The following is a 20,855-nucleotide window of genomic DNA, read 5'->3' as shown; positions in this document are numbered from 1 at the left end:
TAGAGCTTCGGGAAACCACAGCTTAACTCTTACCAACTATCTCCTGTGCTAATACAGACACCCTGCCCCACTTTGCTTTCTAGTTATGGCTACAGCTTTCTACACCCTCATCCTGCCAGTACAGTGCTGAAGTAAGCACTCAGTCGCTACTAGCTGACTTGCCTGCTGCTTATTCCTGCAAATCTGTCAGGCTCCTGCCCAGCCGGGATGAGAACATGGGAGTGTATTTGCTGAGACTATCGGTGGTGGACACTGTGGGGGAGGGGGGGGGAGTGCAAAGCTTGAAATAAGAATGAGGCTCCCCGGCACCCGTAATCCCACAAGTTAGTGTGGTTCTGCAGCCAGCCTAACATTTGGAAAAGTCTCACGTGGGCTGGAGGATCTGATCTGGTTCCCAGATCTCAGGTCACTGTGGCCCTAACCTGTGATGGTTGCGTGATGGCACGGCAGGCTCTTGGTCCAGAATCTGCAGTCGTTGTCTGGCTGATCCTTCTCCAGGTTGGTCCAGGATGAGGCTAGCCTCCGGGAGCAAGTGCGTGGGAAGAGTTCTTGCTAGAACGTTCTGCTGTGGCATATGCACCACTTCAAAATGGTGCACTATCTATCGGTTATGTAGCGTATAATAAACTTTAGTTAGAAGTCAGTACAGGTGCTTGGAAATCTGCCCCCAAGTGTTTTGGTTTTTTTTTAATGTTTATTTAGAGAGAGAGAGGACAGAGAGCGAGCATGAGCAGGGGAGGGGCAGAGAGCGAGGGAGACACACACTCTGAAGCAGGCTCCAGGCTCTGAGCTGTCAACACAGAGCCCAACGCGGGGCTTGAGCTCAGGAACTGTGAGATCATGACCTGAGCCAAAGTCAGACCCTCAACTAACTGAGCCACCCAGGCGCCCCGGACACATTTTTTTTTTTTTTTAATGTTTATTTTTGAGAGACAGAGACAGACCAGGAGCAGGGAAGAAGGGTCAGAGAGAGAGTGAGACACAGAATCCGAAACAAGCTCCAGGTTCTGAGCTGTCAGCACAGAGCCCGACGCAGGGCTCGAACTCACGAACCACGAGATCATGACCTGAGCCATAGCTGGGACACTTAACCGACTGAGCCACCCAGGCACCCCTCCCCAAGGGCAAGTTTTAATTCAACCTTTCTTGTATGTTAACATCTCTTAGAATTCATTTCGTGATTAAGTTACGGGTAATGACAGCAGTTTTCTGACAAAAAAAAAAAAAAAAGTCACGATTCGAATACATGGCCACCTTGTAAAAAAATCTCTTGATGGTTTTAAATAAAACCCATGTTGGTGATGATAAAAGGTACAGAGACAAGGAAATGGAGGGGATGGGAAAGGTCATGTGTCAATTTGTGCACTGAGGTCTGTTCTCTAGCTCCTGGAATTGCTGGGCCGAGCCCCGCCACAGACACCCTGCAGTTCTAGAGAAGCGCTGGGCAGCCCGGCTTCAACCCGCAAATGCAAACTGGGGTTCAGGTGTTGGCTGTGGACGAGGACACACTGGGGCTCCAGAACAAGACGAACGAGTGGGCGGCGAAGGACGAGAGCGGCTGACCACCATGACGCTTTGGGAAAACCATTTGACCTCTCTCTACAGAAAGACAACCAGTGACGATAATACAAGGCATGTTTGAGTCATCAAGAAATGCTTTTGAAATGAATACTGATTGCCTTTTTCTCACGAAGAGTCCCAGGGCAGTGGCTGTCAAACTAGAACAAGGACCCTCATCACATGGAGGGCTTGCTAAGACACAAACTGCGGAGGCTCCGTTCCAGAACTGCTGTTGTGGTGAGTCTGGGGGAAGGCCTGGATATCTGTCTGCGTAGCAAGCTCCCGGGTCATGCCAGCGCTGCAGTCTGGGAAGCACTTTTCGAGAAGCACAGTTCTCCGGTCCGCTCCACGAAACTGCCGGCCTGTGAATTTTAGGGTCCTGGGAATTGGCTGAAAACCAAGGTCTTCACCACCTCACCACCTCTGCAGAATCAACAGATCAACCAAACAAACCAAACCAATTTAAAGATTTCCACCACAAATACGCCTATACTGAAATGCTTCTGTACAGATGACTTTGAAAGGTGATTTCATCTGTGAGTGGCGGGGAACTCCTAACGGGCTACCCCAGAGACCCATCCTTGACAACGGTGTAAGTTTCCCGGCAAAGTATTTAACAGAAGCCAAGGCATCAGCATGGCATCATTCCTACATTTTTATCCACGGAGATACCATGATGGAACTCCCCAAAGTCCGTATCTTAAGCACACGGGCTGCTAAAGATGGCTGAGGTGAAGGTTGGGTAATTCTGCAAACGTATCCCTTTCCTCCAATCTTTCCGACCCCTGCAGGCCTTTCCTGGGGCCTGGGGTATGGACAGTGGCACTCGACCCTGTGATGAGAGCCCCTGCGAGCAGAGGCCACATCAGATAAAAGGCCCTCTCTACAAACTACAGACGTATCAGCCGGTAGGAGGTCGACAGAGCGGTCTGGCAAACTCCAATGGATGGTCCATGTATCCGGGCTACAATAAGAGGAGACTTCAGGAGTCAGAGAAGTAAACATTTTTATAAAGAAATTTTATTGCATAATTTCTGTATACAATAAACATAGGAAAAGGGTTTTTTAATGAAAATTTCATAACGTTTTTCAAAAGGTTTGAACCGTTTGGAGAAAAATCATTACAAAGCTGTCTAAGACAAAAATACCTGACCTTCGGAACAAACGAGAATCCCTTTCATGATAGTCCGCGTTTGAAGCAGGGCATCTCAATTCAATGAACATGGAGAGGCTTTCGAGTTGCTATGGCATTTGCAAGAAGTAGTTAAATGCATCTAAGAAGTGAAAAGTTTAAACGTGTAGAAATGTTCTCTAATACAAGATAGGCTGCTGCTTTCTTCAGATCCATTCTGCACGACTGGACGGATGTACTTTTTACACACCAGCAGAAGCCCACGTCTCCTAACGGTGGAGCAAGAGCTGGAGTGCAGAGAGGGAAAGTCCCGCGCATTTCCTATGTTAAATGGCACAACTCTCACCGATCACATACACCTTGCCATATTGACTCAGTTCACTGCACTCCATATCCTGCAAAAATAAATCTAGTGCTCGACAGCTGACATTACTGCTCACTGACGTTTTAGTAATATATTTCTTTAACATAAGACAGAAATACACTGAAATTTTATACCACTTAAACTCAAAAGCAATCTGGAATTAAACCACATGCATATACCCCGCTTTTTTTTTTTTTTTTTTTTTTTTTCTTTTCCAGTGGATGCTGCATTTTTCTTCAAGTTGATGCTGGAAAATGTGGTAGAAGAAAAACCGGCCTTCCTTGAAACAAAGACAAAGGGTTAGAAAAGAAGGAGTTGTTGAGGGGGCAATGTTAGGCCCCATAATAAAAATGAAAGGACAACGAGAATTCAGAATCTCTGGGGGGAAGGGAAGAGGCTCCTCATCTTCCTTGTCTACCCAGATATGGTCGCTAGTGTCCAGCAGACCCTGGGGCAGGCTACCACGCACAGCTGGAGTGATGGGAGAGGGGCTGGGTGACCCAAAGGGTGGGTGTGCCCTGGGGCAGGGCAGTCTCAGGAGGCCCCCGTCTTTAGCCGACCCCCCAGGGGATCCTCCAGTCTCTGGGAAAGGATGGGGCTCCCTCTGTGAGCTCAGGGCAGGCTGCCAGGATGGTCCGGGAGCTGAGGCTTCAGTGGTCTTGAATCTTACACCTCATTTCCAGAAAAATCCCAGGGCCCAAGGCGAATCAGCCAGGAGCTGGGAAAGGAAGAGCGTGACTTATCTGGAAGAGCGTAGGCTACGTGGAGCTGTGGCCCACGTGACGACACAGTCACCAGAGTATCAGGGCCTCCCCAGGACGTGGTGTAGACACATGGAAGAACGCGGACGTGACCCCACTGCCATTTTGATTTGTCACTTCCCATTTTAACTCCTCGTCGTTTCTCATTGTAAAACTGTCAAGGGTCCCTCTTTCTTATTTTTGTCTTGGTGCTTACAAGGAAAGATGTCAGTTTTCATCAGCCTTCAAAGATTTACAGAAGGGAATTTTTTTCGGGACTGCATTTCAGGATTCGCGGTCAAGGCTACAAACACAATACACACCAGTCATAAGCTGTACCTTCACACCTGGCTACGGCAATGTCATCTGAAAGCACCACCGTTCATACCTGTGGAAACCTAATTGTGCACAGCGCCCCCCACTCCACCAGGCTAAATGCTACACAGCAACTGAGCAGCGCTTCTCGGAGTGAAACCAGCCATATTGCTACAAAGAAAACTTCCTGGCTCTTGGCCCAACTGTTTCCATACCAATCAGCTAAGTCAACCTTCTCTCCACTTCTTTCCATTTCAAATGCTTGGGCTTCAGCCTTTGAGGCAATTAGAACCAGATCAGTTTAATTTTACAACACTGATCTTAACTGTACAGCAATATAGTGACTTTGCCCTGAGAGTGTCGGTTATCTTGTAAATATTGTTAAGTCCCAGTTTACACATGAAGCGTAGGCATGGAGAGGCTAAACGGCTGGTCCCTTGTCACACAGCAGAGAAGTGTCAAGGGTGGGACTTGAGCTCCTGGTTCTTCCCGTTTTAACCCCTAGCCTCCTTCCAGAGGTCATGTGAACCTCTATGTGCAAGGTCCCCCCACTTTGGGCTCTGTTACTTGCAGTATCTCATCAGCTTTTCTGCTCAGCTCTGGGTATTTTAAGACCCAGGACTTCCTCCTTGGTCCTCCCTGCTCCCTTCCTTCCGCTGCCCTGATGAAGTGTATTGTCCCCAGTATTTTCTTTTACACAGTGGAATTCACCAAAATGCCTTTCCAGCTGCAGCTGGCATTAGGTGCGGAGGCACGGACTTCTAAAAGGCAATGGCAGGTGTTCCTCTTTGTGGACTTTGGACAAAATGGGGCTCAGCATTTTACAGTTGTCTTACATTCCAATGTTTTCAATGGAAAATAAAATAAAATAAAGGCCTAACCGTGAGGTAATGTTTACTCTCTGCCACAACACTCGGCGCACCCCCTCGGATCTGGCAACAATTTAACATAAGGAAAGACTTTAGACCTTCACACCCCTTTAGTGAGAATAAACGACCTTAGCTCAAACTTTCCACAGAGCTGAGAAGTCTCACAAGGCACCAGTCCGCCCTTATCTCAGGTGGGCCTGCACAAATGCCGCAGGGCCATGCGTCTAGAGGTCTGGGTGCCCGGCCCCCACTGCTGCGCCCTCTCTGCTGCACAGGGGATCTCGATCTTCACCGTTAGAAGGCCAAGCGCCTTCCACCTCGTAAGCAAGGGTGGGGGAGGGAATCTCAAAAGAAGCTATGTGCTCAAAGAAAAGAATGCCAAATGGTACTCAAGTGGCTTGTGAAGACGTTTCCCACAGCTATCTCCGTTCGCTGAAGTTATAAACAGTTCTGGATCTAGTCAATAGCAAAATACATTGATGGCCAGGGCCTCTGTTTAAGCAAAAGAAGAAAAATATCGATAGCACAAAACTGCCCTTCTATTTTTTGAAAAAATATATCTAAGACAATTCTGAGTATTTTTTTTTTTTTTAACAAGCTGTGCATTAAGTACACTTGTTTCCATCGCTCCCCACTCCCCTACAGCTCCGCGTTGTCTGCCTGGGCTGGACTGCCCGCCCCACGGCCTCCCTCGGCGCCGCGGCCGCTATCTGCAGGCGTGAACGACAAGGAAGCTGAATTTATGCAGTATCTTTTGCCGGTTGGACGAGGTCCGTCATCAAAAATGTGCCCAAGGTGAGCACCACACTGAAAGAGAAGAGCAAAACATTAAGGGAGAGCGCGCACAAAGCGGGCTTTGAGAGGAACTCACGTTCAGCAGTTTAAATGGATGACCAGCCTGTAGAGAAACGATGGAAACCATCATGGATGATTTCTAATCCGCCTGTCAATAGCTGCAAAGATGGTTTCTGGCAGGCTTTGCACCACATGCTGAGAATAAAAAACACCAGAACTGTGCATATCAGAAATCATTTCGGAGCCACTGTATTTTTTGATCTATGAAGTCTCTCAGCCAGCTGAAAAAGGACTGCAGTAATTTTATGAATTGAGTTGACCCTTGATCTCCCCTTGTAAGAAACATGGCAGAAGAAAATCCCCCCCCCCCCAAACTGGCATTACTTTTGGCTTTGGATGGGTGGGTTTCAGATATGCAGAAGTCCACTGTAAAAGATACTGTTTAACTGGCCATGACGGAGGTGATGTTTGCTTTCATGGGCAGTAAAACTTAACATCAGACAAGCGCTGGATGTTCCTGGAACCCAGCAAAGCAATGGCAAGGCTCAACAGATTTATGTCATGGTCACCAGGACTGCAAGAATGGCAAATAGAAATGTCGCTAGCCCACACAATCGTTTTATTCTGGCTTCCAGTAGGTGGAGTGCCGCTGGCTTCTTTACCCACGTGAACTCTCTTACGTGGAGAAGGAATAAGCTCAAATCCATGCTACAGACTATCCAAAAAACCTGGGAAGGAGAAGAGGCCCAGAATCCAGATGGAAGGAGAAGGAGGGACGACTGGCTATCACAGTGTTTGAACAGAAATCCAGCCCAGAGATAGCTTCTCCAGGAAGGCTGGCTCGGTGAATAGAGCCCTGCGCTAACCACTCCGATGCTGGGTACGGCTCCAGGTGACAACAGTGTTATGTCATACTTACCTATCCCACACCCTTTCTCAGCAGGGACAGGAGTGAGGAATATGGAGACGTCAGTGCATCATATTCAAACAGGCTATGAAAACACATCATCCATCATGTAACTAGGAAACTAAAACCCGGGCAGATGACTTCCATTCATTCATTTAACAAATATTTATAGAGCACCTACTACCTGCCAGGTGCTGTCTCAGACACTGGAGATATGGGCAACAGTCCCTGGCCTCACGGAGCTTACTTTTTCTAGCGGGAGAGACAGGTAATAGGCAAAGAAATAAGCCAACTGTCAAGTGTGGTAGGTGGAAATAAATGCTAAGGCGAGGGGAAAAAAAGAGGCAGTGATATGAAGTGTTCACGGTTGGGGGCTGATGTTGCAGGCACGACGAGGTGGGGCTGCTTTCCTGGGGTAGTCTGGAATACTCTGGAATAAGAAGCCAAAGGAAGTGAAGCAGCGGGTGTCTCGAGGAGCATTTCAAGCAGATGGCAGAGTCAAGATTTAGGGAAGAACGGGAGAGAAAAGGCCGATAAGGTGATCTATTAATTCCTCTCACTGTGCTTGTTTGGTGTGCACCATACTTATCAATTATAGGGAGAGAAAAGTAGGAATTGACACGGGAGTTGGGCTAATGGACCAAATGGAGATGATGAGAGAGAAGTGAAGGACGGTGCTCGTTACAATGGAAAGAACTAGAATCTCAGTTTCTCTACTCAAAGTGCTACACTCAAATCTCAGGGGTTCTCTAGTTATTAACAAATAGCACAAATAGCAACTTTGACTATATGGCACTTCCATGTTAAAAGTGCATTCTTATTTTACTGCCAACATACTGTGTCAGCTTATTAAAGAACTAAAAATGAACCCTGAACTGATTTGATCTATTGCCTGGAAAATATGAAACAGGCCTAAAAAACAAATCTTGCACTATTTTACCACATTCTAGGCAGGTTTAGGTAATATCAAGGCTGACAGCTCAGATTGCTTTTCCTTTCTATAAACAATTGAGGCCAAACTTTCAGGCACCGGCAGCTAAGATGCACCAGTAAAAATCCATATGCTTACCCAATGGACGCAGGAAAACACCTATTTCTGCCTGCCAAAACAGTCAGTGTGCAGGCCAAGAGTAGGAACTGGTGCTCTCGGTGATCAGTATGTGTGCACAATTATTGATCTCACACGCAGCTCTGGCACTTTGATCACTTGGCATCTGAGAGGCGGACTTTTCACATAAAAGCCTCCAATAGGTTTTCTGGTGTTGTTTCTTAATGAGAGAATACAGCTCTCTGGCAAAATAAATGATATTACCTTTATTAATCCTCTCTTGGGCGTATTTAGAAAATGGTTCTGTTTACCTTACTCTAAAAATAAAGCACCGTAAGGATAGACTTGAAGCTCTGCAGGAGTGTTTCTATGGTCTTCACTTCCCAAATCGTCTTGAAAAACTCCAAATTAGAGTAATTGAATCTACTGAAATGAGTTGGCCATTGGTCTGCAGTTTCCTTTGCTAAATCTGGAACCGGTGCTTTGGTTACACAGAAAGAGAAACACAGATTCTAGATGTCCTTAATCCAACATGAAGAGGGAGGAGGGTGAGGAAGAGAACTTACAGTTAGAAAAGAAAAAGGCAACGAAAATGGTTTGCGGACAACTCTATGGGTTGGGGAGGGGGTAGGGAAATCCTCAGAAAAGGTGGGAGTCCCCTAAACACCACAGTGATAGCTTCATCATGCTTGCCACAGGGTGTTCTGGAAGATTCACACCGGGCTCAGAAAACTGAGGGAGGAGCGGCATTTGCAAACATGGCCAGGTGGTCGTTTATACCTGCGCCACAACGACGTACCTGCCCGCCCCGATGCCTGCAAGGCTGCTGCGCCATTTGTCTGCAGGAAGCCTAACCACACAGCGCCATTTCTGCTTTCTCCCAGGTACACCCAGTCTCCCATAGAAGGGTATGAGCCGGTTTCTTTTAAAAGTGCCTGAGGCCCGAAGGTTCCTCCCTGAGGGGAGCGCACATGGAGCCCATTCTTTCCAGCTTCTACCCCTGGCCGAAGGCTGGGATGATGAATGGAAGTTGTCAGTGATGCATTGTTTCTTTAGCCGCCTTCGAGCTCTGCCTCCCCAGCCCCAGCCAACTGGCAATGTGTTGGGATCTCAGCACACCTGGTTGTAACTGAAACAAACTGGCTGCCCAATGAAGAAATCTGTGAGACCTGCTGTTAATGATTTATTTCAGGGTAAAATCTTTAGTGTGCATTTTGAAAGTTGTTTTAAAGTGGTTATGCATTTATTTTATAGGTAAAATACAAACTACAACTGAATATTCTAGCTCGCGTTCTGAAAAACACAGGAGATAATTGTTCAAAAGAAAACTTTCAAATTCCTAAAGGAATCCTTTATCACCTAAGCCTCCCACTCAGAAAAGCTGGCAACTAAAGAACCTGGGGAGAACCGAGGCAAAGGGGACCCCACCACACACACACACACACACACACACACACACACACACAAAGGGAACATCAAATTTAACATAATTCCTTAAAATCTGATCGCAACTCCCAATCGTGTGCATAAGAAACACAAATAGTGCATTCAACACAGTTACATATTTGTGCACTGATGTATTTCCAACTGTCCTAGAGGGTTTTCTCCTAGCTATTCCTAGGATGTTTTGGGCTTTATTATTGTCATTTTCTCTTAAGTGTTTGATCTACAAGATGAAGCAGTTTCAAAGCAGGGCTTTTACACTTGGGCACATGGGGCAGGATGAGAAGGAGAAAAGAGTTTAAGAAGAAAAGCAATTTACTTTGCCAGTAGTATCCTGTTTTCTCCCACCATTATTGAAGACACTTGTGTGTAAGTAGGGCTCTTTTCCTCTGTGCTTGTGATATTAATCTTTTGCCAAGGAAATGATTGTGAAGTCACCAGTTTAGCATTATGATTTTACTGAAAGATCAAGAAAAAGAGAGATGGGCTGTGAGTCTGAAACCCTATTGTAACACATGGGTATCTTTAATCATCAGCAATATATGAGTTGTCATCTGCAAAAGATTAATAAGGCTTGGGGTTTTACCAAAAACTGTTTAACTTTCGAAAAATACTCTGTATTGGTGGATATTTACCTTTCTGTTGCTTTGGCTGCCTTAGAACAAATTAAGGATGATCGAAAACAAACTTAAGGGACTCTACCATAGATTCCAGCAGTAACAGCAGCAGTCATAAAGGGACTCCAACGTAGGTAAACTCCAGGAATCTGATGGCTTCCTTAAAGATGATTATGAAAAGTTCGGTGATTTGCTGGTCTCCCATTTGCTGCACATGTAGAATTTGGGTCTAAAGAAGGGAGAATTCCCCAAGTGTCACCAGGAGGGACTTACTCCTCTGCACTACAGCTTAAACCATGCAACTCTTACCTCTTTGCACTGAATTTAAACTCCTGACAAAGCACTGCTTAACAGGCTGGGGGTGGAGGACTAGGGAGAAACTGTCAAACAATTATTCACAGTAGTCAGTGAAACTGGGATAGACACAACATATTTTATCACTAGCTGAAAAATGTAAATGCAGTACATTTTTAAGAATTCTTTAAAACTGAAAATTTTCTGAAAATTGCCACAGCAAGGAAGAAGAGACACATGCCCACTAAAATGTGCAGATTTAAGATAAAGACCCTCTTCGAAAAAGACAACTAGAATACAATTCAGTAGGTAGAACAGTAAAAGAAAACAAATATGGTTGCAACAAAAATCAGAATGTAACCAGGCAACCTATTTCCTCCACAAGCAGGAATCCTAACAGAAGGCACTGAAGAATCTCTACCACCCTTGCTTGTTTTCTGCTCTGTTAACTTAAAGATCAGGCAGTGTGCTAGGTTTCTTACGGAGCAATTCTTTCAGAAGGACCTGACTGCAAGGTTTCTCTGAAAGGTGATGACAGTACTGAATCAATCTTAACTTTCCCAGTAAAATCTTACTAAGATATTATTACCAAAGAAGTCACGGGACACACGGAAAAACTATAGCGTGGTATAAAAAGTTATGGCTCCCAACATGTTTACAATTCCTACCCACATATGTAAGGCCTAATTCACTGCATAGCAAGATCCATATCACAATTTTAAAAAACAAAAGAAAGAAGAAGAATCCTAAGTACTAAGGTTAGAATTAGGGGCCAATAAACAAACAAACAAACAAAAAAAGCCATATTGCCAAGCAAGCAGGTTAAGCATACTGGTTTTGCCCATGGAATCTCAGTCCATTTGTATAACATGTCAGTAAGACAGTCTTCTTGTGAACCACATCAGTGAATTCAGTTCAGAGTAAGGACCAGCCACGTGAACTCAAAATGTAACAAGAATTTTAGAAAGAGGAGAAGCAAATCAGATAGGTTTCCTACACCACTCCCCCAACAATGATGGGAAGAGTGTGAGTAGGGGGAAAGGCTATGTAAACTGAAAGAACAGGAAGTTTAAGAAAAGATAAACTGATAATGAAAACTAGTGGTAAGAATGAGAAACTAGGAAATAAAATACAAGTGGTTACTCTGGTATGGAAACCATTAAATCAGTTACTTTTTTCCAAGCCAAGATAAAAAGGATGAATGAGAAAATGGAAAAGAAAAATACTAAATAAAAAGGTAGAGCAAAAAGAAAATAAATGTGTGAATGAAACACACATTAAAAGAAAGAAAGACACCCAGCACACTTGAATTCAGTGAGCTATTACTGCACTCGTGAGGCAGACATCTCCCACTCTGCCCACATGGAGAAGAATCTGGCAAACATATCATTCTTTAGTGCTGGAAGCCGATTATTTTCTCCATGAAACTTACTTCCCAAAGCATGTGGTTTTACACATGCCTTAATAGAACAAATTTCCCTCCCTCTTCCCTTTAAATTTAAGACTTTAAGAAAGAATCAAACATTTTCCAAATATGAGAAGTAAAAGGAGTGGGTAAAGAAGCCGAAAGGAATAGCTAGCTCAGTGTCAGTTCCTCACCCACTAGGAAAGGACCCAAAAGTACAGTGACAGTCACCGACGCCTTTGACTGAAGGGCTGGGAGCTGGGCCTGGAGGGGCTTAATATTTTTTATTAATGTTGCCTGATTTGGGCGGTTTGTAGGTTTCATCTGTCTTTGGTCACTGTAGAACAGATTCATAATGTTTTTTTCTTGACCAGTACTAATATTATCTCTGTGGTTGGCACAGAGAAAGGAGGAAGTTTTTCTAACTGTGAATTTTAAGAGTTAGTCACAGAGACATTAGAGAATAGGGCATAAGGAAAGTTATTATCTTATGCCTCCCTTTTTCTGTGCCTTTTTTACTTGGTTTTCATAGGACTCAATGTTTGAAAGTGGGTTCTGAGGAAAAAGGAGAGTAGCAGTCACATAACAGCCTTTAAGGTAGCTTAAAACAACAACAACAACAACTGTGAGTCTTACAAGAGGTTTATTAAGTGCTACATATACCTAAGTTATACATTACTATATACCATCCTATCCAGTTCCTTTTTTGTCGAATATTTCGGAATCCTGGAGAAATAATCATAATTAGTTTTTGTGGCCGTTATAAACACATCAATTAAAATTCAATTGAATTCAAAACTGAGTTGAATTAAACTAACTGCTAGAGATCACAGAATTTTTTTTTTAATGTGACTCTTTCTGTCTGGCCTATCTATCTGTATACCTACCTCCCTGCCTGCCTGTCTAAGCACCTAATAGAGCCCTGGAGCTAGCTGCCCAAATCTGAGTCTCAGTTCTGCCACTTAAGTCTATGTAGATTTACACCAGCATAACTGCCTTCTTTGTGCCTCAGTTTTCTCAGCTTCAAATGTAAGAAAGAATAAGAGTATCTACTTCACAAGGTTATTGTGAGCATTAACCAGGGCAGCTTTTAAAAATGCCGATAGGCAGGCCTCACACAAGCCAACTAAACTAGAATCTCTGGGGGTGAGACCCAGGATCAGAAAGTTCCACTATCGCCCTCAGAGACTTATATCTTAGAAATAAGGGTGAGCTGAAAATATGACTTAGATAAAACATGAAGTCTGTTTTTCAAGGGAGAGAGTGGTCTTCGTAGTTAGAAGACAGTAAACTTTCCAGCTTTATTTTTTTAAAAAAAGAAAGTACAAATTCATCAGACGGTTAGGTTCTAACCAGTCTCCCTCCCTGCTTGGTAGTAAATATGCCACCTACTCCCTAAAACCCTTGTGCTTGATGAAGGGGGTTAAAGGGCAGGTAGAAGAATGTCGAGGGAGGCCCACGTGGCAATCGCTTTGCTATTTCAGCTGCCTGATGGTGCCCCCTTTACCTCTGACATGCACAACTGACATCCCCCAACAAAATACTAGGTAGTACCAATGAATTTCAGTGCCACAATACTCAGACTTTACATTTCACTTATTTAAAGCAGACTAGAACAGTACTTTCCACTCTAGAGAAGAATGGTCAGTTGCTCCTGTTCTGTGTACAGACGGTCCTGGCTATGTCTCTGGGTTTAAATACAAAATACTCTATGAGTTCAAGTCCCTTGATTGTGAGAGATTAACTATTTTTGCCTCCTCAACACATGCTCATTTTCTCCCTTAGAGCCAGTCCTAATCTGAGTAGAGAAGAGTGATAGGAACTAATTAGAACATCCTTGGGAAACGAAGAGAGGTCTACCTACTAAGAGAAGTACAGAAGGCATGACCTTATCACGTATCCTCGCTCTGGCTTCTTACAGCCTACCACGGAACTTCCTCTTCCCACTGCCATTCCCCAACCTCCCACCTCTCACCCACACTGGGAAAGCTGTTTCTGGGGTCTTTACTGACCACGTTTGGATCATTACCATTAGAGGTATTACAACTGAACGGGTGCACAGAACTGCAGAGAGAGGGCTATTACCTAACATCAGATTATATAAAGCCACATAGTGAAATCTTCATATGCCCTAAGAATAGCCCATTTCCCAGTGCACTGAGTCAACTGAAGACGATTTTCCCTACCAATGTTTTGGGGTTTTTTTAAATAGTGTTGAAGCCAATGACTGGCATTTAACTGGACTTGCTAAACACCTGAAGACCGAGATATCATTAAGACGTTGTAGAGACTTCATTGCGCTCCTCTGTCGGTGTTGTGATCGGTCACTTGGCCTCAGTTGCTATATTTAGCACAACCAGGGGTCCTGAAAGTGTTTTCAGTGCAGAGTGGGCAGCATACTGGCTTTTCAGGTGGGGTTAACTGACCTGAGAGCAGCTTGTTTCCACCCTGTGCATCCCGTAGGAAAAGTCATCCGTGAACGTGATTGCGTCAGAACTGATCACATCGTGGAAGGAAGGCCAACCTGGGGCAGAGCAGCACGAGAGCAAAACAGAGAGGAGAGATACACAGCCTTGGGTTAGAATACAGTTTTAAAGAATTACTGTGCAAAAAAAGACAATCTTTAGTATATGAATCATGCTGAACTTTTTCAACCTGAAAAAAAAAAGTCAAAAGCTGAAGGATAATGTATTTCATAAGAGTGCAACTATTTTTTAAGAATAACCTTTTCCTCACATTCAGATTACAGTTGCATTGGGATTTTATGTTTCAAGAAGCATTCTTAGCCCATCCAGTAGTTTTTTAGAGCATTCCTGAATTTATAAAGCTGTCTCTTGCCACTTTGTCTTGTCTCTCTTCTTCAGAGTCACTGGGCACTCATGATGGGTCTTACGGTGTGACATTTTCCAAAACACAATCCAATTGTTCTGGCTGTTAACTTTTGGACTATTCCACGCCTTTTTAGGAAGCATGCTTTTTTAGTTACTTAGTTTGTATGGTTAAAATATTTACAAAATGGTATTCCACAGTTTCCATCTTTATCTAATTTCTTGGGACAGAGGTATCTGGAAATCACAGCTTCTACCTATTTTATGGGCAAGAGGCTTGCTCACTTCCTAGAAAAAAGTCAGAGAGCAGTGTTCTTCAGGCATCTCTAGGGTGCATCTTCTCTCAAATAGCATCTCGTTCCAATTTTCATTTATTCTCATGATTTTTAAAATATGCACACTGCTTTAAGAAACTCAGTGATAAGGGCCTTAAGATTGTACAAATGTTTATGAGTGTACAGTCAGGATTTTTATGTTCAGTACCTATAGGCCTGTTTTTACATATTTCCAGAAAATTTGTCTGCAGTTACTGAGCTGAAGCCCAAAATGATGGAAGAGGTGCGATGTTGCTGAACTGCTGGTACATTTTTTTCTTTCTCTTTCAGAAGCCAAATTTATTCCGGCAGAAAGCAGGAGGCCCTTTAAAAACACGGTGCTTTGTGTTAATACACCAACTGAACGAAAACAGAATGCAGACTTCAACAATATAATTTCCAGTTTCAAACAAAACAAATTAGCTCAGGCCAAGTTTTTATAAGAAGCTCCCCCCAAGCTCCCCATCCCCCACCATGCAACAGTACAGCTTTCACAGTTGGTGCTGGGTTTCACAGCACCAACACTTTCCAACTCCGTGATCTGAGTTCAAGATTGCTGCAAATCACCAGAAAAACCTCAACTTTCCAGATATGATAGCACTCCTCAGAAAGCCATTATGCCAAGACACATCAGTATTCTCAGGACAACTTTTTCTTCCTGCTCTCTAAATTCTAACGAGAATCTCAACTTACTCCAGGCTATGGGTTTTGGTTTATAATGACTACTGGACACCTTTAAGTCTTCTTCTTGTTCAATGGCAGAGGTGCCAATAGCTAGCAACGAGAGGTTTAAAGGCGGTGTTTGAAGACATTGGGAAATAACTTAGCTGTGAAAAGAAAGAAGAGAACATTCTATGTTTTTTAACCTCCCAGGCTACATACCACTCATTCGACCGCAGTTTTATGGCAACTAATATCGTGGAGGGACATACTTGATTCAGTGGGAAACAGATAAAGAGTTAGCAATGTTGTCGTCGTCGCGAATTTACCATAAAGCTACCCCCAACACACATGCATTTTCCTATTTTTAGGATTCAAAATAGGTCTGGAGAAATGTACATAAAATATATACACTTCTCCCTCCCAAGTTACCTCTTCAGTTTTTAAAATGTTTATTTAATTTTGAGAGAGAGAGAGCACACCAGCGGGGCAGGGGCAGAGAGAGGGGGAGACAGAGGATCTGAAGTGGGCTCTGTGCTGACAGCAGAGAGTCCGATGTGGGGTTCGAACTCACAAACTGTGAGATCATGACCTGAGCCGAAGTTGGACGCTTAACTGACTGAGCTATCCAGGTGCCCCGCCTCTTCATCTTATATACACTTATCTTCTTCTACTGATCATACTGGATTTTTGACGTATTTGTTTTCATGCTTTCCTCTCTGACTAGGTGGTGAACACTTAGAAGGCAGAGTCTGTACAAATAAGAAAATGGGGTGAATATTTATGGTACATTACAGAGTCCCACAGGAGAGAGAAAATATAATCACATTCCTTTTTTACAGGCTAGATTAAGAAATAAGAATGCTGTTTTTTCAGTGGAGTAAACAACTTGGCTCAAACATCATAATTAAGCCTCTCCTTACAGGTGGAGGGAGCTTATTATTTATTTAGGATGGTAAATCCATGAAGATCATCTGGGTCACTGGCTTAAACAGAAGTTTTTGTGGGGAGAGGGGGGAGAGGGAGCAGAAGGACACGGGACTTGCCGATAGTGGCAGGGGCCAAAGCTAGAATCTGTGTATTCTGACTCTGGTCCAGGGTTCTCTTCTCATGTTCCACTTTCTTCATCCACAAAAGGCCAAGACATCATTCACTTCAATACTCCAACAGGAAGGAGGCTGCAGGTTTTAAGACTGGATGGTAGTTACGTTGTGCCACTCAGGAGCTTCTAGGTTGAAGTGGGTAATGAATGCACCCTACACAACACCGATTCTGTCACTAACAACCAAACTGTTCCAAGAGAAAGTCCAAGAATAATGACATAAATGTGTAACCTAGTTTGGGACATGGGTAACTTTTTATTCATTTATCTAAAACAACTGCAAATACTGAGAAGCTCACTTTATGTAATAATATTGAGAAAGCTGTTGATCCTATTTGGGGTTTCTTAATTCTAATTCTTTCCTAACAACTGTGAATCATTGCCTATTAAAATTTTGGAGAGGGAAAGGAACTGCTTTTGAATGAATGAGCTATTAAACCACACAGCTATACATTTTGTCTCCATGAATTAAATATTTATAGAATTTTCCAGAAAACCGTATTCAAGGTTAGACAAGGATGAGGTATATATAGTGACACAGAGTAGAGGCTCTCAAAAGATTTCAGTGTTTCTGGGAAAACTGTTGACACCTGAATAGTGTACTAATTATTTCTCATGGCATTGTTTAAACATCAGAAGAGACATTAAAAAAAAAACCAAACAAAAAAAATTTTTTTTCAAAACTCCCCAAAATTCAGTGTCTCTTTGCGCTGTAGAAGAAATGCAGTTTTCAAGATGGAACGTTTGATACGTCATTCAAATCTTCATTAGTGGAGACTGACAAGGGCAACTATGTTGAAGACTATAAATAACCCAGTGTGGCGGAACACATTTCAAAAGAGAATCATGGCCAAGTTCATTAAGGTCAACACAGGAGAACACTGAATTCTTTCGCTAGGTCTCCCAGAAAAAGCGGAGCTCTACGGAAGGAGAATCCATCAGAAAAGTAAGTCCTTATTGACAATCAAACCAAGAAGGACCTTTACCCAAGAATAAATTGTCTCATGGCAGAGAAGCCACAGAGATGACAGCACTTTGAAAGCGGAATTCCCTCATCATGTGAAAGTATTTAAAGGAGGAACTCTTCACTGCTGCAAAAATCCTCAAAGGAAACCCTGCCCCCACTCCTAATAATAAGGAAAGTGCTTCAAAGGGTGATAGGCAAGACTGAAGCAATCTGGGTCTTGTTGAGAAAATTATCTTGAGCAAAAGGGGGAGGGAGGTGTGTTTATGTCAGTTTTGACATTAAAGAAAGATCATCCATTCTCCTTTCTCTAGGATTTCCCTTTTGGTCTTCTCATCTAACAAAACATTATTTGTTTTGGATGCATTCCATGCACTTTTTACAAGAACAGTCATTTGAAAACCTGTATAAACAGTTGGTTCGCCCCACCCCCAATACATCCCTTTGTTTCTATTTGATGAGGTTGGATTCGGGTGTATTATCATTTTATTTCTAAAAGTATACACTGTACTTTTTAGATATCAGCCTGTTATCACCGGGAACGTCCTCTATTCAATAAATAGATTCTCCCCTCAAAGACTTCTCGCCTCCAGACAGCATACAGATACAAGTACCACAACTAAATCAGCCAAGGCGGTCTGTAGGCAGTCCTGCTTCAGTGTGACCCAGCCAGCAGGCCACATTAATCTGCAGACATAACTTCACAGTACGGGCATAATAGGAAGCAAATCAAGGATATGTTCATTTACATCTCAAATAGAAGAGCAAGGGATTCAGTTTAATGGAAGATCCTTGGGGCTTGCTACCATCTACATTAGAATGGATTTTTTTTTTTTTTTTTTTTTTAAGACTGCAGTAAAAAGAAGTTTTCCTTCGGACTTAGAATGTGGCTCACCGAAGCTGCTCAGAGTCTACTTGAACCCATCCCTGAATAGTGACATAGCTTTCCACAGTGGTGTTCTACTGACGAGTTGTAAGTGTTTTGTTCTAACTGCCTCCTGAGAAAAGCTTTCTCATCGCTCCATGCCAACCTTTTCCTCCTCCCTTTCAAAAATCTTTGAAACGAGTTGCCAAAACCAGCAACACACTATAAACGAGTTGAAGCCAACCCCATCTGTACCACGTCTAGAAAATGGGGTCCTCCTACCTCTACTCTTAATTTAACAAGGATTGCTATACAGCTGCCGTGTTCCCCGTATCTTCCCCCAACCCTCAAATAAAAATGAGAAACCTCAGTAAGTTAGCTGCATGACCCAGCAACAGAACACAACAGAAACTACCCATGACTAAGAATTCATTACACTGAAATGTAATTCCAAATATTTTATTATCTTCAAGTGCAAAATCAGCTTGGACACAATAAATCTCAGCTGGGCTTAGATGATGTTTTAATAATGATAAATATTTGAGGGGCGCCTGGGTGGCTCAGTCGGTTAAGCAGCCGACTTCGGCTCAGGTCATGATCTCGCGGTCCGTGAGTTTGAGCCCTGCGTCAGGCTCTGTGCTGACAGCTCAGAGCCTGGAGCCTGTTTCAGATTCTGTGTCTCCCTCTCTCCGATCCTCCCCCTTTCATGCTCTGTCTCTCTCTGTCTTAAAAATAAATAAACGTTAAAAAAAATTTTTTTAAATGCCTCTTTAAAAAAAAATGATAAATATTTGAGCATGGTTTTGGTGAGACACAGCGGACACTTACCGATCTGTATTTTTTCTGTATGTACCGATTCCCAAAGCTCTATAATTCTAGGACCATATTTCAGAATTTGTAGCTTTTAGTATCTCTGAAGCCAGAATCTGTTAACCTCACTGACCACGATTTCCCTAATTAGCTACCTCAAGCCAAATGATACAACTCTCTATGAAGACGCCCTGCTAACGAGAATCGTTTGAAGTTTAGAATTCTGATTCTTGCCCAGCTATTCACTTCAATTGACACGTCAAACGTTAACTTCTATCTCATCTTTAAATGTTGGTTCTCTATTCCCCCTCAAAGACCCAAAAGTTTAAGTAGTAGTCAACCAAATATATGTATGTAGTAGAATATCAAATAGTGCAAGGTGACTCGTAGTGAAATATTCCCTTTCAATTCACCCCACCCCTGCAAACAACCATGTTTAACAGGTGTTAGGTTTAATTCTAAAAAATAAGCTTATGCTGCTACCTTAATGCCTTCATTTTCAATCCGTGCTGTCCAATACAGAAGCTACCAGCCACATGTTGCAACTTAAATTGAAATCAATTAAGATTAAATAAAATTTCAGTTCTTCAGTCATGCTAGCCATATTTCAAGTGTTCAACAGTTACATGTCGTTAACATGGCTACTATACTGGACAACACAGGTATAGACGTAGAACATTTCCAACCTCATTTCCACAGATATAGAAATTCCCACCATTGGACAGGGCTATTTTGACATTATAAATTGATTCCCTCCTGTCAATGATGAAGATAGAGTATTCATACTTCCACCAATCTCCCCTCCCTTCCCCCTTGCAATTTTTGATAGTTGTATTATTTTTAATTCTTTTAAAACTTTGCTTAATGTCTTCTTCTTGAACTAGAATGTAAGTTCAATAAGAGCAGAGGATTTGTCAGTTTTGTCCACCCATGTATTGCCAATCACCTAAAACGGTGCCCGTGACATAAAAGGCGTTCCAAAACTATCTGACAGATGAACAAATGAATGCGTGACTATCCTATAGCTTAGTATCATTTGACTCTTCACTCTCTAAGATGGCCTTAGCCCCCTGACCCTCCTTCTACCTTTTCCTCCCCATTCCAATGCTCAGCCATAGTGAAGTCTTCTATGCTTTTCTATAGATTGGTTCTGAGAGTTGAAAACTAGTAAACAGTGTTAGTATTATTATGGCTATATACGTGGTGCTTACTGTACAACTAAAGAGTGCTGGGATTAAATCCCCTTCTCCAACGATCCAACTGGCATAACCCCAGGCTGCCTAAAGTCAGACAGATTTCCCTTCTTTTATACTGCATCACTATTAAAAGGCATGTCACGTTTTCTTTTTTTTTTTTTCCGTTTGGACCATGACTTTCCTACACAATTGTACAAGTATGCTCTATAATTCAATATTTTAATTTTCAAATTTTAATTAGAAATATTTCAACCATGCAACCATATGCAAAAATATTTAGGATATATAGGCATCCATGTTTAACAGATTATTAACTACCCAAATTTAACAGATAATATTTTTTCTGTATTTGCTTCAGCTTTTTCTCTTTTTCTAACAAAATAAAATGTTATAGTTACAGCCAGATCTGCCTCCAGCCTTCTCCTCTACCCTTACGCTTGCTGGTGCCCCAGAGATAATTGTTTACGTACCATTCCCACACTTCCTTTGATTCATTTTCTACATGTGTCTATATGCATAAACAATATACAATGTTTTAAATTTTTAAAAAGCCACATGAATGACACTGCATCATAGGTATCTTTTGGCCACATATTTTTTTCACATTATTCCTGGTCTCTAGTTTTG

At 42.7% G+C, this 20,855-nt stretch overlaps 1 protein-coding gene across 3 annotated transcripts in view; it reads right to left on the bottom strand.

Moving 5' to 3' along the window:
• Positions 1–2,562: 2,562 nt before the first annotated feature.
• MSRB3 (methionine sulfoxide reductase B3) overlaps positions 2,563–20,855 on the bottom strand; it is a 175,705-nt gene continuing 157,412 nt past the window's right edge. For all 3 annotated transcript variants that reach the window (XM_045464861.1, XM_045464862.1, XM_045464864.1), the window contains 2 exons: positions 13,916–14,013; positions 2,563–5,787 (listed from right to left, as the gene is read on the bottom strand). In XM_045464861.1, the coding sequence (XP_045320817.1) occupies positions 5,620–5,787; positions 13,916–14,013 (266 nt within the window). In that variant the 3' untranslated portion in view covers positions 2,563–5,619. The remainder of the gene's footprint in view (positions 5,788–13,915; positions 14,014–20,855) is intronic.

The sequence above is a fragment of the Leopardus geoffroyi genome, chromosome B4, assembly GCF_018350155.1.
Source record: "Leopardus geoffroyi isolate Oge1 chromosome B4, O.geoffroyi_Oge1_pat1.0, whole genome shotgun sequence".
Taxonomy (NCBI): Eukaryota; Metazoa; Chordata; class Mammalia; order Carnivora; family Felidae; genus Leopardus; species Leopardus geoffroyi.
The sequence above is the reverse complement of the archived record's forward strand: the minus strand, read 5'-3'. Positions and strand labels throughout refer to the sequence as shown.